At 36.5% G+C, this 20730-nt stretch overlaps 1 protein-coding gene across 1 annotated transcript in view; it reads right to left on the bottom strand.

Moving 5' to 3' along the window:
• PACRG (parkin coregulated) overlaps positions 1-20730 on the bottom strand; it is a 652064-nt gene that overhangs the window by 308411 nt on the left and 322923 nt on the right. The window contains exon 3 of the mRNA XM_044002646.1: positions 8366-8537. Coding sequence (XP_043858581.1) covers positions 8366-8537 — 172 coding nt within the window. The remainder of the gene's footprint in view (positions 1-8365; positions 8538-20730) is intronic.

Below are 20730 nucleotides of genomic sequence, written 5' to 3'. Positions count from 1 at the left end.
TAAAATTCTGAAGGCTTTCATTTATTCACTTTACTTCATACTGTTCTCCTGATCTGAAGGAAATGAATACCATGACAAACTACCACGTATATTTCAGGACATTTGAGTAGAAAACTAGTCTACAAGGTAAAATGTAATCTTTTAGGGCAAGAATAACTAGGTAAATAAATCAACATGCTATATCCTATACATAAATATATACGTACATGTATGTACACATAGGTGCATATATGTGTATGTGTTTGAAATACACACATACATGGGATAATAGATTTAAAGCTGGGAGTGACATTTATGGTTATCAAATCCAACTCCCTCATTTTTCAGATAAGGAAACTGATAAAACATTTATTAAGCACTTAACTAGTTACTAGGCACTATGCTAAATGCTGAGAATACAAATACAAGCAAAAAGGGAAATCCCTATTTGTAAAGAGCATACATCCTAATAGGATAATAGATAAAGCTTACATTCTAATAGGATAACAGATAAAGGTGACCTGGAAATGGAGAAGGAAGAATAACCAATCAGGCACAAGGATGCTGTTGGGAAGGTGGAAAAGAGCAGAGGGTGGGGAATGGAGTCAGGAGTGGAACACCTCAGAAAATGGTGGCCTGGGGTAGGATCTCACTAATTAGAAGAGAGGCTCACAGTGTGTCTACACCTTTAAGATGAAAAGGCTGAATGCTGGGGCAAAGAGGAATCAAGTAACTTATCTAAGTTAAGCAGTAAGTTGTAGTGTTAGGATCTAAAAAATTTTTTTTTAGAATTTCTTTTTTTAAAAAAAAGGTAATAGTATTTTATTTTTCCCCAATTACATGTAAAGATAGTTTTCAATATTCATTTGTGTAAGATTTTGAGTTTCGAGGTTTTTTTCCTCCCCCCTCCCCAATACAGCAAGCAGTCTGGTATAGGTTATATATGTACAGTCATGTTAAATATATTTTCACATTAGTCATGTTGTGAATGAAGAATCAGAACAAAAAGGTAAAACCACAAGAAAGAAAAAACAGAAAAACAGAAAAAAAAACCCACCCAAAAGACAGTGAAAATAGTACCCTTTGATCAACATTCAGACTCCATAGTTCTTTCTTTGGATGTGGAAAACATTTTTCCATCCTGAGTGTTAAGGGTTAAAATTCTAGCTAGTCTGTCTAAAATATCTAATGAGTGGTCGCCAATCAATTACAAGCTTTAGCAAGAGTTAGACTTTTAAGCATTTATTAAGGAGAATAAGAATTTGGTAAAGAGAGAGAGAAAGGCCTAGATTCCTATCTATTAAAGGGAGAGCACATTTCTAGCTCCCTTCTCCACCAGAGTCCAGAGGAAAGACCGCCCGCGAGACTGAGCGCCAGTCTCTTCCTTCCTCCTCCCACTATCCCGCATCACTTCCTGACTCCTGGTCTTGCCCTCAAAGACCTTCCCTTCATGGGCAGAACTCTTCTACAGTAAGTATCCAGCAGGTGGCGTCATTCCAATCGTTACACTGAGTCTTTTGGAATTGTCTTGGATCACTGAATTACTGAGAAGATCTAAGTCCCACAGCTGATAATTGCACGATGTTGCTGTTACTGTGTAAAATATTTTCCTCATTCTGCCCGCTTTACTCAATATCATGAGCTCAGTTTTTCTAACTCTAAATAGGTTGTACTTTCTACTTCACTATCTTGCTTTCAGATGTGTATCTGTATATATAAAATAAATACACAATATTTTACTGAATTTTTGTTTTTGTTGAGTCATTTTCTGTTATTTATGACTCTTTATGATCCCATTTGGGGTTTTCTTGGCAGAGATAGTGGAATGGTTTGTCATTTCCTTCTCCAGCTCATTTTACAGGTAGGTGAGCAAACTGAAGCAAACAGGGTTGATGTGACTTGCCCAAGGTCACACAGCTAGTAAATATCTGAGACCAGATTTGAGCTCAGGAAAATGGGTTTTTCTTACTCCAGGCCCAGAACATTGTGCAATCTAGCTGCCCTTATTATACTGAATAATGCTTTTATATTCTAGACTAAAATAGAGATAGTTGGATGGGTAGTTATCATGCTGCAACTTATATATTAGTTTTATATGTCATATCTTCTTTACAAATATCTTGGGGTTACTATACATAGAACTTAAAAGCAACAGTCATCTACAAAATTTAAAAAAAGATTAACAGAAAAACAGCAGTTAAAGAGAAAGAGAAGAGGAACCAAGGAACAAAATGAGTGAGAAGAGTCATTTGGATACCCCATGTCCTCTATAATAAATATAGATATGCAATAAATAATATGGCCATGCTCTCCAGAATTTTCAGAAAGGTTGGAGCATTACTGACTCTAAGAAGAGTCTACTTTCCTTATGGCTTAAACCAATGTGGAATTAGACCATCTCTCTTAAGAGTTGACTTCTCTCTTAAAAATTGCTTCTGTTGTTGGAGTTTGGGATGATCCATGCCATTTCTACTAGTGGCAGTCGGAGGTACCCACAACAAAGAGATGTGGGGAAATGCTATAGCACTTGAACTCAACTGGTATTTATTTATGGAGGATAATTTATTCCCATCCTGTTTTCAGTGTTGTAATTGATGAAACCTGCTCAGAAGACACAGCAATGTTATTTGTGAGAGATCAACATAAAGTTAGTAAATATCTAAGTGCTCAACTATGTGGTGATAACAGTTAAATGTAATGGGTGTTCATAGAAGAAAGAGAACATTGTGGACTAGTAGGATTACAGAATGTAAAAGGAAAAACAAAAGACCAACAAAACCAAACCAAACCCTGTCAAGTGAGGAGAACAATACCTATAGTGAAAACCTCAGCATTGTTGTGAGGATCCAATCAGATAATGTACATAGGTTGCTCTGCAAAATTTAGGGCTCTCTATAAATATCAGCTATTTATTTCCAGTACATTGTATCCATGCAATGAAAGAATGTCCTCAGCACCTCTGCAGTTAATATCTAAGAGGACACACTTTCTTGCAGTGTATGTACAACATGGCATTTCTGTCACTGTTTCAAGTTGGGATAAATCCTAAAAAGATGGTTAACTCCTTTCCCTGACTATGCCTTTCCTTATTTCATTTCTGCCAGTGGTACATTAATCAGTTTTGCTTGTTAGGCCAGCACAGTCAGAAACACACCCTAGCATGGGCTTCTGGTCTGATAACGAAGATCAGTTGCCACACCAGTACTTTTTTAGGTGAAAGAAAAGTTGATATTTATTTTTAAAAGAAAGAGAATTCAAATTTTTAGATAAATGGATGAATCAGACTATATCAAAGTGTAGATCAAAGAAACTATTAGCAATAGTGTCTTTTCTAATAAATGGAGATGTCTAGCTTTTTTAGACTTATGGGGGATATGATAATTATCTTCAAGTATCTAAATGTCTTGAATGGCCAGAAGAGAGATTTACTTTGCTTGGCCCTGAGGACAGTACTAGGAGCAATGAATGCATGGTAATTGCTAAAAAGTAAATATTTGAAGGCTACCATAAAACTGAGGCTTCCTACACACTGTAGGTTTTCAAGAAGATGGTGGATGACCACTAGTCAAGAATGTAATAGAGGGGGCAGCTAGGTGGCGCAGTGGATAAAGCACTGGCCCTGGATTCAGGAGGACCTGAGTTCAAATCCAGCCTCAGACACTTGACACTTACTAGCTGTGTGACCCTAGGCAAGTCACTTAACCCTCATTGCCCTGAAAAAAAATATGTAATAGAGGGGACTCCTCCTCCCTTCCAAATTTTAGCTTCTGTGATTTATTCTCTTCCAAAACTCCCTTTCCTTTCCTTTTAAGCAGTCAAATTTCCTTGGTAATTTCAGATTAACAGAACCTTTCTGCTCAATCTATTGAAAACCACAGGGTCGGAAAAGCCCTTGGTCAGTTTCTACCTTGGGTTTTAAGAAAAGTCAGATTGAAACTAAATCTTTTAGAGTAAACTCCTCTTTCCACAGTTATTCTATTTTTTCTATAGCAGCCTTTATTTCTGATATGTCCAGAATGAACCTTTTACTAGATTCCTGTCCTAAGAATTTCTACTTCTTTGCTAACCCCTCTGACTGCTCTTGGGGCTTTTAGTGATGTCATTGCCCCCAGGTAGTTTACCTTCTAAATCTGAAGCCAGTGAATGACTTTACAAGTTGACTTTTTTAAATATCTGATTTATTTCGATATAGTATACACATACACATATACATATATATGTGTGTATATATATATATATATATACACTATATATATATAGTGTAACTAAGCTGAAAATGCAAAGTAGCAAATCATTCAATTATACACAAAACATTTCATCATATATAGTACATTTAATATTTATTAAAAAGTATCGGGGCAGCTAGGTGGCACAGTGGATAGAGCACCAGCCCCGAGGTCAGGAGTACCTGAGTTCAAATCCGGCCTCAGACACTTATCACTTACTAGCTGTGTGACCATGGGCAAGTCACTTAACCCCAATTGCCTCACTAAAAAAAAAAAGAAAAAAGTATCATTAACTTTGACCTTTGTCTATGTCGTTATGGCATAACAGGCAATGGTGCATCATCTGGACTGGAGTAGGGAGGAACTTGAGAGAAGAAGGACCTCAAGAAGCTATTAAAATAGTTATTAAAATAATCAACTTATTAAAATAGTTAATTCTGGCTTGGTCAGTCCAGTATTGTCAATCATTTAAAAGATGAACCATCAAAAGCAGTTATGTATCAACCTAATTTGGTTGGCCTGACCATGCTGTAGTGTCCAGTTATTTTAGTTGTGTGTATAGAGATGTGCATATATGTGTAGTGTGTGTGTGTGTATATATATATATATATATATATATATATATATATATATATATATATATATATACACACACACACACACACATATATACACATACACTTGGAGCATGTATACATATAAATATATTCACAGCCTTTCCCCTGCATTATATATTTCCATCTTGTATCCTTTGAGAAGAGATAAGGGAATGGGTTTGGGACAGTCCTCATTTAAACCTACCAGAGCTATTTTTGACCATTAAAATTTATCCATAGAAAATGGCTCCTGGTTATGTTTATTAGTAAGTGTAGGCGGCTAAAACTGCTCTACCCGAAACCGCCCCAGGCACATAAGCCTCACGCACTGACACACTGCTCAGCAGGAAGGTGCAGTGCCTGGCACAGGGTTCCTTACGGCCAGGGGCAGCCAGTGAATTAGCTTGGCACGTGGGTGGGCATGGCCCAGCCCGAGGGTCCCGTGAAAAAGAAGAGTTTATATTCAGGAGGGAGGTAGTTAAAGGCGGGGTCACTACAGTGAAAGAGGGGGCCACTACAGAGAGAGAAGTTAGAAGAGGGGGATGCTACAGGAACGCTATAGAGACAGAGAGAGGAGAGCTAGCTAGAAGGTAGAGATGCTGGGGAGAGCGGGACTGGCTACACCCACAGACAAGAGACAGGGCTTGGGGGTTATAAGTGCAGGCAGAGGCAGGACAAAAAGTTAGAAGAGAAAGTGGAGAGTTAGTTGGCAGAAGTTCACAGGTCATATTTCTTGCTTTTCTAAGTTTATCTCTAAGTTTGTTCCATATAAATAAACCCTGGTATTCACTTAAATTGTAAGAAGCTTCATAATCTTTTTTCTTGTGGTATGGGAGAAGCAGTAGGAGAATTTTTAAATGGCCCTTGCAGACTGGCTTAGGCAGCTAATAGCCAGCTATAGCTTTACCAGCTAAAAGCAGTCAGATAGCCAGCCAGGAGTTCACAGATTAGGACCCAGTTAAAATAAAATACTTTTTACATAAGTATCTGATGATAGGATTGTTTTGTGTCAAAAGGGTCAAAGCTATACTAAGCATATGCTTTAGAACTAGAAGAGTGCCATAAGATGTTGTATTTTATGCCCGTTATCTCCTTCAATGTATTTCTAAATCAATTAGCCACATCCTGGCATTCTATTTGGAAGATGTTGCTTCTACATGTAATGCTACTCATGCTGTGCTAGAATGATATTCATTCTTTTCATGGTTGGACAGGAGACATACCTAAGAGATTCCTAATTTTTTCAGTGTCTATAAATAGGACAAGAAACTAGCACAATAAAACTGAGCATTAATATATATTACTAGAATCCCATGTAGTCATACAAGATACCTACAGACATCTTTACAATGCTTCCCAAGCCAAAAATTATCAGAATCATATGTGGTCAATTTTCCTTGGCAAGTCATATTTACTAGTTTTCTCTATTGTTTTCATTGGTCATCAAAGGCTCTCTAGCATGGAGATGAAACTATTTCTCTGAATTTCATTTTCTTCAATTGTGGAATGGAAATTATTATTATTGTTTTGCTAACTACTTCATGGGGTTATTGTAAAAAAAATTTCATAAACTCTAAAGTACAGAATGGATTTATGGAGAAATCTAGCATGCAGTGAACATAGTTGGCAATTAATATTTATCAAATGAATATTGTTGGATGCAATAACTTCCTCCCTAATTCTTACCATTAAAGTTTTTAAAACATATTGATAAAACAAGTACAACCTTTTATAAGACTTGGGCTCAGTTTCTACCTTTACCACATACTGGCCACGTAACCCTAGGGCAGTTACTTAATCTCTCAGTGGTAGGCTACCCTCTAAAGTGCCAAACAATTACTGATCTGCATTGGCAGAAAGCATATTCTCAACAGAGAATTCCTTACACCAATGAAATCACAGGTCTACATGAAAAAAAAATAGTAAATAAACATGTGCTAATATTATAGTACACAACCCCCCTTCCAGGGTTCTTTGAAGAATTAAGATAATATTTGTAAAACACTTTGTAAACTTTAAAGTAGTATATAGATGCTAGGTATCATCATCATTATATTGGTCCTTGCCCTTATAAAATATTGCCTTTAGTAAATGCTTATTGAATGGATATTTCTGAATGTAATCACTTTCTTCCTATTTCCTACAGTGAATTTTTTTAAAGTGTAAAGTTAAAACATATTTGAAAAAAGATCAATTATCATGGCTTATTTACCCACAACACTGTCATTTAAATTCAGGTCAAGTTTTAATTGCAAATGCCCCAAACAATACACTATTTAGTCTCTATGTTATTTCCTATCTTCCCTCATGAACTCTTTGAACCAAGTCATAAAACTGTTAAGAGAAGAAACTGAGGAGTTACTTGATTAACTTGGGTGGGGAACAGAGAGTAGAAATCTCTCAATATTTCATATACAATGCCTTTTTTTTGATGGGCATGAGGAAAACAGCTAGGAAATATATTGTCAGTCAGTGGGGAGAATGTTCTCGCACCTTTTTGTTTATCAATAAAACACCCAATAGCAGTATGTGTACACTCTTTAAGAAATGTAGCTTTTCAACTTGAATTTAACCTGTTCAAAAATTGTGACCTGTTAGAAAGGAAGATAAATCACTCCTGAAAAAGGTTTTAATATAGTTCAGTACTATATATCCTCATAGAAGTCTTTCAGAAAGCAGCAACCCCTCACTTAGTTGATACATGTGGGGGAGTGAAAACTGCTTTTTAATAAGGTTCGACTTAAAGAGCCATTTTTCTTCCATATTACTCTTTCACACCCAGTAGCAATCTTCTTTTCTTTGGTTTCATTCTCTGTCTCACTGGAGATGTGGGAGTGGTCTACAGGATGGCTGACTGGTCAGCTATAATTCTCTTGTAGAGAATGCAGAGACAAGGTAGCAAGTTTCAAAAGGGAATTCATTGTATTGCAGCATCAGTAGATTCATGGAAAATTGAGAATTCTGTTGTTACTTTATTGACAAGGTGAGAAAAAAGTATACATCATGGAGAAAATATTGTAGGTTTTTAAAAAATGATACTATCCTTTCTCCCTTCATGAGTTATGCTTTTAAAAAATATTTAATCCACCATATAAAATACGCTAAAAAATTTAAAATCCCTTAAAGTTTCTGAAATCGTTACTTAAGAGTTGGTCAATGGAAGTCACAAATATCAAGAACTGGCAGCATCTCTTTCACATACACGAATACATACTCAATACTCATTTTCAAAGGTACATCTTAAATTTGAAATCCTTTTTTTCATAATATGAGCCTTATGATAGAGGGAAAAGTATACAAACTCCATAAAATATAGATTAGCTTTTTCCTTCATATTATATCATAGGTCTTTCTTTAATATACTAAGTGTAATTCTAGACAAACCACTATTCAGTATAGATAATGCAGGTTCTGGAAATGTGGCCTGATAGCATACCAATTTACTGAGGGTTACATCAAATCTGAGGATGTGCTCAGTCTGTCATGTTTTATTGCTTAATTAGCAAGTTGTCAAAAACCAACACCATATAAATCCAGTGATGCTTTTTTCACCTGTTCACTTACTTTTTATTGGAATAATGAGCTGTGGAATGACAGGAAGTATCTTGTTTCCCCCATGTTCCAGCATGTCATGGATTCCTTGTCGAGCAAAAAACTCATAGGGAAATGTCATCTCACAAAGTCCATCAAAAAACAGAGGCAGATAGTGATGGTAATCCAGCTTTTCAATCTCCACCTGAAAATAGAAATAGAATAAATAAAATATAAAATAGCAATCAAAGACTACCAGGAAATAAAGTTAATGAAAAAATATTATCTACCTGTGAGGAGCAAGAGGCAAAACACTTTACTAAGATTTTAAGAACTAAATCTACATGACATCATGTGGTAGATCATATAATGTTTCTGTCACGAATCTTTAATATCAAAGTATATACTTTGAAATAATTCATTCAGCAATTCCTTTGGACCCCTGATATTTTTATGAAATTTCTGTTTACACTTGACTTTTTGGTACAAAATTGCACCTGTCAAAATTCTTTGAGAAGTAGAGAAGTTTGGATACTAGAAAAATTAACTGAAATAGTAAAAATGAACAAGAGAAGTTAGAAGAAAGCTAGCATCAGATTTAAAAAAATAGCACAATGGAGAACACACACTGACTTGGGTGAAATGTGGAGACAGTCTTTATCTCAAGCAAAATTCAAACTCTTAAAAATAATGACAGGCTGAAAAGTTATAGCAATTTTCTCTTCAATTCATTTGTTCACTGCCTTCTGCGTCATATTTCTTCTTACTCATCATTTTCAAAAAAAACAAAAAAAAAAAACAAAAAAACTTCCTACCCTGGAGGCCATTCATTGTCAAATGAGGGTTGTTGAAATTGGCACTGGAGCATGCCTGTGCTTCCTCATTAGAGGGTCAGGGAAGTGAGGCAGCTATCCCCAGGAGCAATTGGGAAAATGCCAGCACACTTGTGCATCTAGGTTTTAGCATTTCAAAGCCAGGGACTAGACCTCAGATTATGTGTTGTTCTACTTTATACTACAGCTTATACAGTGTCATATAAAGAGCCAGGCATCAGGAAACTTGTATTCTGGTCCTGGCCTTGACACTGTTACCTTGGACAAGTCACTTAAATCCTTATAGGCTTCCTATCTGCCAAATAAAAGAAATGAACTAAATGATCTCTGAGGTTTCTTCTAGTTCTAAATTTCTATGATTCTGTGATAAAAGCTCATTTTAATTGAATATGATGAAGCTTAGCAAATAGAATAATAAAAAGAAAAATAAACAATGGAAAAGTAAAAAGAAAAAGAATAATAAAATCCTACTATTATTGATAATTTATTGTGGACAGGATTGTGAAACATTCTTTCAGGTTTGGCACTACATTTAGAGGCCATGAAATAGCCTCTGAAATGATTATATTAACACATTTTAAATTTGTGCTCGTTTAGACAGAATAATCTGAAAAGTTTTTTTAATATTAAATAATAAAGCTAGAATTCCTTACTTCCTTATTTCTACACAATCTATTTATTTAGCTTCCTCTATTCTAGAAGAAAGCCTCATGATTCTGCCAGAAAGCTTAGAACTTCCTCTTCTCCATATTTTTGATGCACATCTAATCAAGTGCCAAATCAAGCCACTTCTTCTTCCCTTGGCATTATCTAGGTCTGTGGCCTTCTTTTGGCCCATTCCCTGCCCAGGAAATAACTCTCTGGTCATATTTCTTTGGGGCTTCTGAGATTTCCTTTTTGGCAGCCTGTCTGCTTTCATTTTCTTCCTACTAAAATATGGCATAATCTGCCAAAACCATCTCTATTAAACACATCTCAGATAATACATCAATGACACTTTTGATCCAGACCCAAGTTATCTTCCTAGATGTCTTACCTTTTACACCTCCCTTTCCTCACAAACCATACTCCAAGCACAGCAACTTGATCAGCTACTCATACTCCTCCAAATAAGATATTTTAGGAATGTGGGGGGGGGTGTGGTGTCAATAATCTATTGCCTGCATCTGGGCCCTCATGAGGTCTTGAGCTATTCAAGTGAAGGTGTATCAGGTGGTGATGACACCTTCCCTTTGGACTGTGGAACTTATCAGGTCATTTTACCTTGATTATATTTATATGTTTCATCTAAAAAAATAAGTAACTATATAAAAAATAATGTCACTCTTAGGGCACCGTGGCCATTAGTGAATGTATAATGATGGGATATTTCCTTCACAGAAAGGATGTGAGTTGTACTGTGGGACAAGTTTGATAAATGCTTTCCATTTCTTTCCAGGCACTCTGCTTTCCTTTCAGGTGGTTGTTGCCTGGTGATTATTGGTACAGTACCTAATTAGGCACAGTGAGGAAATATGCTTGAAGAATAGAAAACTGATTGAAGTAGAGAGGGCTAGTTCACTTCCACTCAACTTTTTTTTTTTTAATACCTTATCTAAATGACAGCATGTAAAAATAGTTAATTTCACTTTTCACAAAAAAAATCCATGAAATATTACAGTTAAAGCAGCTTTTAAGGAGGGAAAAGCCCACCTAATTATGATTAATTATAACCACTGACTACATCCCTTATAGTACTGTAAGACATCTGTTTCCCTATAATTTTATGAAATGAGTTCAATACCAAGACATAACACAATAAGGTTTTGAATAGTGATTTTCATAAGAAGTTTTTGCATTGTTTTGTAATGACTTTTTAAAATATTGATGACAGCTAGTGCTCATATAGTGCTTTAAGCTTTAAAGAGTTATCTGGCTTGTTCTTTACAATCACAGTGGGAGGTAGGTGCTGTTATGATCCCTATTTTATAGATAAGGAAACTGAGGCGGAAAAAGTAGGATATGAAAATAATTTCAACAAGAGATGATGAAGGCTTCACCCAGGACTGTTTCTGTGTGAGTGGAGAGAAGAAGATAGCTGAAAAGTATGTTCAAGAATTATAACACCTTTGATTATGGGGCAGCTAAGCCAGGTGAAGCCATGGATAAAACTCCAGGCCTGAAGTCATGAAGACCTGACTTCAGATGGGGCCTCAGATATGTATTATGTGACTCTGGCATGTCACTTCACTTCTGTTTACCTCAGTTTCCTCATCTGTAAAATGGTCATAATCACAGCCCCAACCTCATTGGGTTGTTGGGAAGATGGAAATGAGAGATTTGTGAAGCATTTTGCAAACCTTTAAATGCTATGTAAATGTTAATTATGGTGGTTATGATTACAAAAGGAAAAGTTGTACTGCTTTGCCTCATTAAGAAATGGACATGACCATGGGTTCTCAAACACTGAAAACAGAGTGTAAGCTTGGGGTAGTTCTACCCAAAGTGAGAAGGCTTTGTGAATGTGCTGGGGGTACTGTCTGAGGATAAGCTTTAGCCATGTAAATGTAGGGAGAAGGCCTGTCAGGAGCAAGTTGGTCACTAGGTGATGATAATGGTCACTGGGCCAAGGTAAATAATAATACTTTCTAAAAATATAACAATCTAAAGAGAAGCATCAATGCTAACCAATGATAACAGGACAATAATTCATTCCTAACATTTCTCTGGGGTACCAACTTTACCTCTCTAATTTTAATTTCTCAAATAAGCTTTACAAAGGGTTAATGAAACGTTTTTAAAAATACACAGAAGAGAGCAGAAGGATGTTCAGAAAGACACAAACAAGACAGTTTTGGAATTACAGTAATACATTTAAAAAAACCTTAAGTAGTGGAGATTAGTGGTGTCACATAAAATACTCATTTTCTGTACTTTGTATATGGAAATGATCCTACTTGTTGCTTTGTCAAGTAAAAGTGTCATAGTCCTAAATGCTAACTTTAAATTTAATCTGTCTTCATTTTAGAAACAATTTGATGTAAAACCTTGTGCTAATGACCCACTCTGATTCCATAGAGGTGATCTTGGGTTATGATATAGAGTGCAAATTTTGGCAGACTCTGCTAAACTAGAAACACTCCAGTAGAGGCCTAGAATGCCTCTCATTCAAGGATTAATAAAAATAAACCATCCTATGGTAGTGTCCATCATAGCCTCACCCAATATTTGCCTTGTGACCCATATAAAAATTCCAAAATACCCCAGTATTTGAAATACTGAATTGAAACTCCTGTCTACTATCTCTATAATAAGCCTTAGTGTCTAAGAATTGGCTCAGAAGAGTTAAGATTTAAATTTTTAAAATTCAGGTAATGAAAAAAACAACAGTTTTAATTTAAAACTTAGTTTAACTGCAAAAAATAGCTTTATTTTTTGCCTCTATGTGTATTGACCACCTGTTCAGAAGACATCTCTTATTTTCTGGAAAAACTTTTCAGAATCCAGCCAAAGACACGAGAAAAGGCCCTTAACTCTATGAGAACAGGATGAACAAATCTATAGTTAATCATGTGGAAAGACAGACTCTTTCCTCCCTGTATTCCTTAACCCTCTGAGCTAATTAAAAGTTTCAAATATCTCCAAGTATAGAACTAGGAACAGAAACAATCACTGCTCTATTGTTGTTGTTGCTTGTCCTTCATTTCCTTTCTTTCTTTTTTTTTTTTTTTTGGTGAGGCAATTGGGGTTAAGTGACTTGCCCAGGGTCACATTAAGTGTCAAGTGTCTGAGGCCGGATTTAAACTCAGGTCCTCCTGAATTCAGGGCCAGTGCTTTATCCACTGTGCCATCTAGCTGCCCCTATCCTTCATTTAGTTTTTTTTTTTTGGGGGGGGTTTGTTTGTTTTTTTGGTGAGGCAATTGTACTATTGACCACCTATTCAGAAGACATCTCTTAGTTTCTGGAAAATTTCCCATTTTCTAGCCAAAGACATGAGAAAGGGCCTTACTCTATGAGAACAGGATGAACAAATCTATAGTCAACCACATGAAAAGCTAGACTCTCTCCTCCCTTTGTTCCTCAGTCCTCTTACAAGGAGTAGAAACAAGCAACACCTTTCTTTACAACCAATCACTGTTCTATAGCCCCAGGGAAGTGAAGAAAACTAGGGAAGCATGTCAGAGATGGGATTTTTCCTGTGGAAAAGGTCAATATGGTAACCTATCTTTGTTGCTGTCCTCTCCTTTTTCCATGAACTGATTTGACATAAGCAAACTTGAAGACGTGCACAATTCCCCATTTGCAGCATTTCTTTGGCTTTTGTTAACTGTAAAAATATCTTTCAATGAATCATATTTGTTAAATTTTGTACATGTATTCTTTTACTTATCCTTAAAATGACACTGATTTATAAAAATTCACTCATTTAGAGAGGCCTTTGCCACTCAATGTAGGAAGTAAAATGTGTATGAAAATTTGATTTTTCTTTTCATTCTAAGAAAAATCCTATAGATACAGAAATTCACTAATCTAGAGGTACTAGTGGCTAATAGGTGATGACTATTGTTTTTGTTTTTCTTCAGGAATTCATGAAGTCAAACTACTAAGGCATAGGAAGGCTATTTGCATAGGTGGAAGAATTAGCCACATCACTGAAACACTGGTAAAAATCATTTCCATATTATCTTTAACCATAGTGGTCTAGGACACAAATAATGTGCTGCATTTCATGACCTCAATTTATGTGATTATGGCATTGTTTTTTGACTCTCAATATTTCTTCTCTGTATACTTTAGCTGCAAGCTCTATGTACTTCAGATTGTCATACTATTTACCCAATGAAGAATTATTCTTACTACATCTTTGACTGGAGACATTTTCAGAATTGGTACCTTCAGAGGCAGATATAGGTGATAAAGGAAAGGGAAAACTTGAAAACAAATTTGATTACATATTTTATTACTGATTTTTCCTTTTATGACAGATGAGTTGGTATAAACACAATTTTTGTTCATACTCAGGTATATTGTTTCAGGGAATTGTTTTAATTTTTTCACCACTAGAAGAGAATGGAAATATGCAAAAAGAATACCTAAGGAGTATTCTCTTTTCAGTTATCACGTATCATCCAGGAGAGTCATTGACTGCTGCTGTGGAAACAAGCATTTTTTAGATAATAAAGGTTAAGCATGCATAAATTCTGGCTCTGCTTACAACTGACCTTTAGGCAGCTGTCTTAGTAAAGTTTTTGATAGAATCTTGAGCTATGTTTATTTCATAAAATAATTTCATCCTTCATTCCCAAATACATATTTAAGTTGCTTAGTGGTAATCATATCCTAGCTAGAAAGGATCATCCTAATTCACCATCAGTTACATAGAAAGTATGATTGGAAGGTCAAAGGGAAGTTTGATGTTGCCTCCAGGTATCTATCTCACCAAATTGCCTAAAGTTCCTGGTTTTAGATTTCTTCTTTAGTTTATGTAATTTTGTCTTTGAGGGGTGGGGGAAGGAAGGAAGAAACCAAAAGCACTCTAAACACCCAAGCCAGTGCCACTATCTTACTCAGAAAGTGCATTATAATTCTATCAAGGACCAAGAATGTACGTCTACACTTTTTTCATTTCATAGAAACATGATATTCATGGTGGAAGTTATAGGGATACTTGGAAAGTAGTTTTATTTAGAGCAGATGTTTCTAAATTCAGAGTTTATCTATCCACCCATCCATCCATCCATCATCTATCCATCTATCTATCTATCTATCTATCTATCTATCTATCTATCTATCTATCTATCTATCTATCTGTCTGTCTGTCTGTCTGTCTGTCTGTCTGTCTGTCTGTCTGTCTGTCTATCTGTCATCTATATCATCTATCCATCCTTTCATCCATCCATCCATCTATCTATAGATCTTATTATGTATGACTTTTAGCCTATTTACTCAATAGTGCCTTACATGTAGTGGAAATCAATTATTTGTTGAATGTACCTATAAATGACTATAAAAGGCTTGTTATTGCTGTTGTTTTTGTTGTTGTTTTGGGGACACCTGAAGTGATGTTACTAGAACCAGAGGAAAGGTTCCAGCAACAAACATTGGATGGAATCTCTGAAAAGTTGTTAGAAAGACATGGATGGTGATATGGAAATTTATTTTGATTTGGGGACCCTACCTTTGGGCTGAGATTAAAAAGCCTTAGGCCCTCAGGATCTTTTCTGTGTGAGGGGCTGGTGCCCCTCCCCCTCTGCTTCAGCTGGGCTGGAAAGCCCCGTGGGTCAGACAGCTGTGGGGAGGGAGTCCCAGCTCCCTCCACCCTGAGAGAATCTACTCCGGAGATCCCAGGCTCGTCCAGGCCAGGCTCTGGCGTAGCCCGTGCTGAGGTCCCTGGATGCACAGCAGGGGCATGGGCCCCTGGAGTCCTGGGTGTGGTACTCATGGGAGGCTTGAGCACCACCCCGCCCCAGCCACAGCCCGAGGGTGGCTGGCGGATTAGCTTGGTGTGTGGGGGGACGCAAAAAGCCCCCAGATTTGAGTTGAGAGAAAGAAGATACATACATACATACATACACAGCTAGGGGAAGGCTGAAGGACAAGATTAAGGGGGGGCTGATGAGAAGGAATGGGAATAGAGAAGGACACAGGAGATTAAGAGGACTGGGGAAGGAGAAAGAGCTAAGAGCAAGAAGGGAAGGAGGCCGATAAAGAGCAGGGGGGCTTTTCAGTGAGAAGGAGGCTAAAAAAGTTCCAGGCACAGCAGGTGGAAAGAGATGCTCTGGAACGCAGTCAGATTGTACATTTTATTTCCCTGTATTCATAATTTTAAATAGTATCTCATAAATAAACTCTGCTTTCATTATTTGGTTAAGAGGCTTCTTAATCTTTTGCTTATCAATTTTGGGAGTGGAGCGGTGTGGTGGAACTTTATAAACAACCCATATTAAATTAATAGCAGATAGCCAGTTAGTCAAAAATCCCAGATTAAGTACCCCAGTCAGATTAGGACCCCCAAATTAGGCTAGTCGGTTAAAATATTCTTACAATGAGAAGATACAGAGGGACTGCAATCTATCCCAGTGGATAGAGTTCTTGAACCTGTAAGTACCATGAAGTATTGAAGTATCAAAGGAATCATCTAACTTGATAAGTGAATCAATGCTGTGGGGAAGACAACAGCACATTGGTAATTTGAGAGTTTTCTGAAAATCAGTAACTTCAGTGTGATGGCATTATTATAACCCAATGGTTATCATGAGGAAAAATCAAGATAGTATAAATCAGATCAGGACAACTTTACTGCTTTTAGCTAAAGACCTTTGCAAGAGTTACAGAGAAAAGGGTGGCTATAAATAATGTGAATTTTCAAAAGGTAGCTTCTAAAATCCTCCAGACCTCTTTGAACTTCACAAGGTCCTCTATCTAACTTCTAGGGAGGGGGAAGGAGACACAGGTAGAGGCTGAAGACTCACAAGTGGTTCTCCATGTCAAACTAGTTACTTGCTATTTTTTTTTGTCTTTGGATTATTTCCTTTTAAATATATATCATTATTTTATTCCTTTGCTAGTTGTCCTTAAAACCTTATTTTTATTCTTTGTGCCATGGTATGCCAACATTTCCTAGAATTTCCTTTCTTTAGTTCTGCTGTTAAAAGCACCTGGAAATAAGGACATTTTTGAAGGACATAGAACAATGAATTCAAATAGTTTCTAAGTTGAAAGAAAGCCTACCTGGCAGGTACCAAAATTTTCCAATGATGTACTTTGATATAGATTAAAATATATTTATGTAAAATAATACCAGCCTTCTAGGCTTCTTTGACTTCAACAATAAAAATTTAGTGGACAAAACAAAACCCAGTGGATTTTCCATTTTGGGGACAATAGTGCTTTTAAATAACTTCTTCAAAAGAATCCCTTTCCAGGCTGATACTGACAATATGGAAAAGCTGTATTTAGGCTTATTAATAATAATATTATCTCAGGTTAATATTTTTCATTAAAGTTTAGAAAAACACTTTGAATGCATTGTTATTTAATCTTTACCACAGCCTTGTGAACAAAGTAGATGTAGATGACCACCCTCATTTTACAGATAAAGAAAAATGGAATGTTTAAACTTCCATTATAAAATCCTCTGTCTAGTTTTGAAGGCCCTTCAAAACCTGGCCTCTTCCTATCTTTCCAATTTTACTTTACTTTATTCCTGTCTATATACTATAAGATCCAGGATCCAGCTATACTGGCCTACTTAATCTTTGATAGTAGGGACTATATTTTTGCCTTTTTATCTCTAGCATTTGGCACAGTGCCTGACACAACAGATGGATAGATTTAGATTACATATGCATACATACATATGAGAGAAAGGGAGAGAGAGAGGGAGGGACAGAGAGAGAGAGAGAGAGAGAGAGAGAGAGAGAGAGAGAGAGAGAGAGAGACAGAGAGAGAGACAGAGAGACAGAGAGACAGAGAGAGAGAGAGACAGAGAGACAGAGAGAGAGAGACAGAGAGACAGAGAGAGACAGAGAATAGATAGTTAGGTGGAACTTATGTAGAATTAGAATTCATCTTCCTCACTCAAAATCTAGTACTTTATCCACTCCTGAATTCATCCTTCTCACTAGACCAGACTATGATGTCTTTTGCTATTAATACTATGTCCATTTTAAAGCACAACATACACAATATAAGCACATCCCAAACCTCTTATCTAATTTCAGTCTTATTTATCGCATCTTCAGAAATGAACCTCTGTCCACTATTTAAGTACCACAGCATGTGAGTTTCTCTGATGGCAAATACAGTTTTCACATTGTAGACCACTTGGACTTTTGTTAAATCGACATTAGTGACACATGGAGAAATACACAAGGTTGTGTTCCAGCAAAGGGCATCTTAAAGGACAAGAACAAAGCATAGTTTTTAATGTTTCTGTACTTGTTTTATTTGTCACAAGAATGGAGTTGTTAAAAAGTCACAAGAAATACTTTTTACTAAAAGAAATGTTCCCTTTAGATCAGTGAAGTTTATACAGAAAATATAGAACCTTGGAATCTTAGACACCTTCTTCCCCATTTTATTGTTCAGACACTTTTTGTGACCTCATTTGAGGATTTTTTGGCAAAGGTACTGGAGTGGTTTGCCACTTCCTTCTCCAGCTCATTTTACAGATAAGAAAACTGAGGCAAACAGGGTGAAGTGACTTCCCCAGGGTCACACAGCTAGCAAGTGTCTGAGGTCAGATTTGAACTCAGGAAGATGAGTCTTCCTGATTGCAGGCCCAGCACTCTATCCACTGTGCATCACCCAACTGCCCCAGTATGGACATCTTTTGAACTTGTTATGGAAATAAAACTAGAATGGAGTCAGACCACCCGAGTTTTCATCTAAACACTGATTCTCTGTGACCTTGAATGAGTCATTTAAAGCCTCTAAGGTCTGGTTTTCTTACTTGAAAATGAGAGGACAAACTATGTGATTTCTAAGATCTCTTCCAGCTCTATGGACATGTTTTCTCATTGTTTAAGTAATAAGAACATATGATTTTCCAGTTTACAAAAGCATCATCATACAGTACAAGTCATTTGATTCTCACAACTTTGTGAGTGAAGTCAAACTTTTATTATTGTAATATTTCAATCATCTTTGATTTCTTCATTGTCATTGATCCCTCTACCTATGGAGATCACAAATCTTTGATCCCTTAGTAGAGTTTCCTGAGTTACTGTGGTCAAATAATTCATCATTCAGTGATGATAATGATCATTTGAAGATATGCTTCTATAAACTTAGCTAGACTAGTCCTTAGGCAACATAGAATCTGTCACTAGGTCTTTCCTCGAAGCCCTTCTGGATTTATAGGATAAGCCAAATCTTGGTTTGCTCTGCTATGTTGAGGCATTGGGCTTCAGTGGAGGAGAGATGGTATTATTATTTCCATAAAGCAATAAAGCAAACAGAGGTTAAGAGAGGCTAAAGGACTCACCTAAGATTACACATTTAATAAGCAGTATAGCCCAAACCTCTATTACCTGTATTACAGGGTAAGCTGTGTTACCCTGGGCAAATCTGTTTGCCTCAGTTTCCTCATCTGCAAAATGAGCTAGAGAAGGAAATGGAAAACCACTCTTATATCCTTGCCAAGAAAATCCTAATTGGGTCATGAAGAGTTAGACATGACTGAAAAATGACTGAAACAACAAACATATTGACCTTTTCACTATCCTATACTGCCTAACCTTCCTTATTCTGTTGAGACTTTAGGGATAGTTTAGATTTATTTTCTGTTGCTCTGTCTGAACTTCTTATATGACCTATTTTCTTCCCTACTGAATATTCTAGTCCCTTTCCAAATTTTACTTCCTTCTTACCATAGTCCATTTTATAACCCCAATTAAGATGCAGCTTACAATCTTAGTTCAATCTTAAGAATAGTTTTTTTTTAAATGAAACATTTTAATGGGTACAGTCCCATTTTAATAAGTCAGTTAAGAGGTATCTATTAAGTGCTTACTATGTGACAGCAACCAGGATGGACAGAAGATAACAGTCCCTGATCTCAGGAAAAACACAATCTAATCAGGAGACAGTAAGTAAAAAACTATCTGCATACAAAATTTATAAAGAGGAAAATTGAAAGGCACTAACAGCTGAGAGGGATTGGGAAAAAATCTTGCATAAGGTAGGATTAAAGCTGTGTGAAGGGAAGATAGGGAAGGAAGAGGTGGATTTCAGGAGGGAGAGCATTCCAGGCATGAGGTCAGACAGTGGAAATACATGGAGTGAGGAGATAAAGGGTCATATATAATAAGGAAACCAAAGTAGTACAGGGATATTGGATTGTAGAATCTGTGGAAGGGAGAAAAGTATAAGGGAGGAGAAGAAAACCCACTTCACAAAGAACAAGAAATCAATACGACAGGGACTTCTGTAGAACCCTGTACTTTAGAAAGTCAAGAGACTATCATTAAAGCAAAAAAGATTTAATTGGGGGCAGCTAGGTGGCGCAGTGGATAAAGCACTGGCCCTGGATTCAGGAGTACCTGAGTTCAAATCCGGCCTCAGACACTTGACACTTACTAGCTATGTGACCCTGGGCAAGTCACTTAACCCCCATTGCCCCGCAAAAAAAAAAAAAAGATTTAATTAACCTATACTGAGAACTTCCACCAATGTTTTATACACAGAAGAAATGGACTCAAAACTAATTTTTCAAAAATCTAATTTTGCAAAAAAATTAGGTAAAATAGAATGCTTTGAGTTACCTCACTTTAAAAAATGTGGCCAATACAGATGTCACTGTACATGACTTGCCTTTCAGAAGAAGACTTTTCATGAGGAAAGAGAATTTTAAGTGTTCTGATCCACACATAACTATGGAGTTTGTCAGTATGAGGGTGGGAGGGCATCAACACCCCAATTAATTACAGAAGGCTTAGATCTCAATCGAGTTAAGCAATCATTCAAAAACAAAATAGGTAAGAAAAAGTCTTTAATCAGTTTAAAAAGATCATAGGAACTTTGAGTCATTGGATACAGACAGATGGTACTATAGGAATTATCTTTTGACTGAAGATCTTTTG

This window comes from Dromiciops gliroides, chromosome 4 (assembly GCF_019393635.1).
Source record: "Dromiciops gliroides isolate mDroGli1 chromosome 4, mDroGli1.pri, whole genome shotgun sequence".
NCBI classification, from domain to species: domain Eukaryota; kingdom Metazoa; phylum Chordata; class Mammalia; order Microbiotheria; family Microbiotheriidae; genus Dromiciops; species Dromiciops gliroides.
This window is presented reverse-complemented; position numbering and strand designations above follow the sequence as displayed.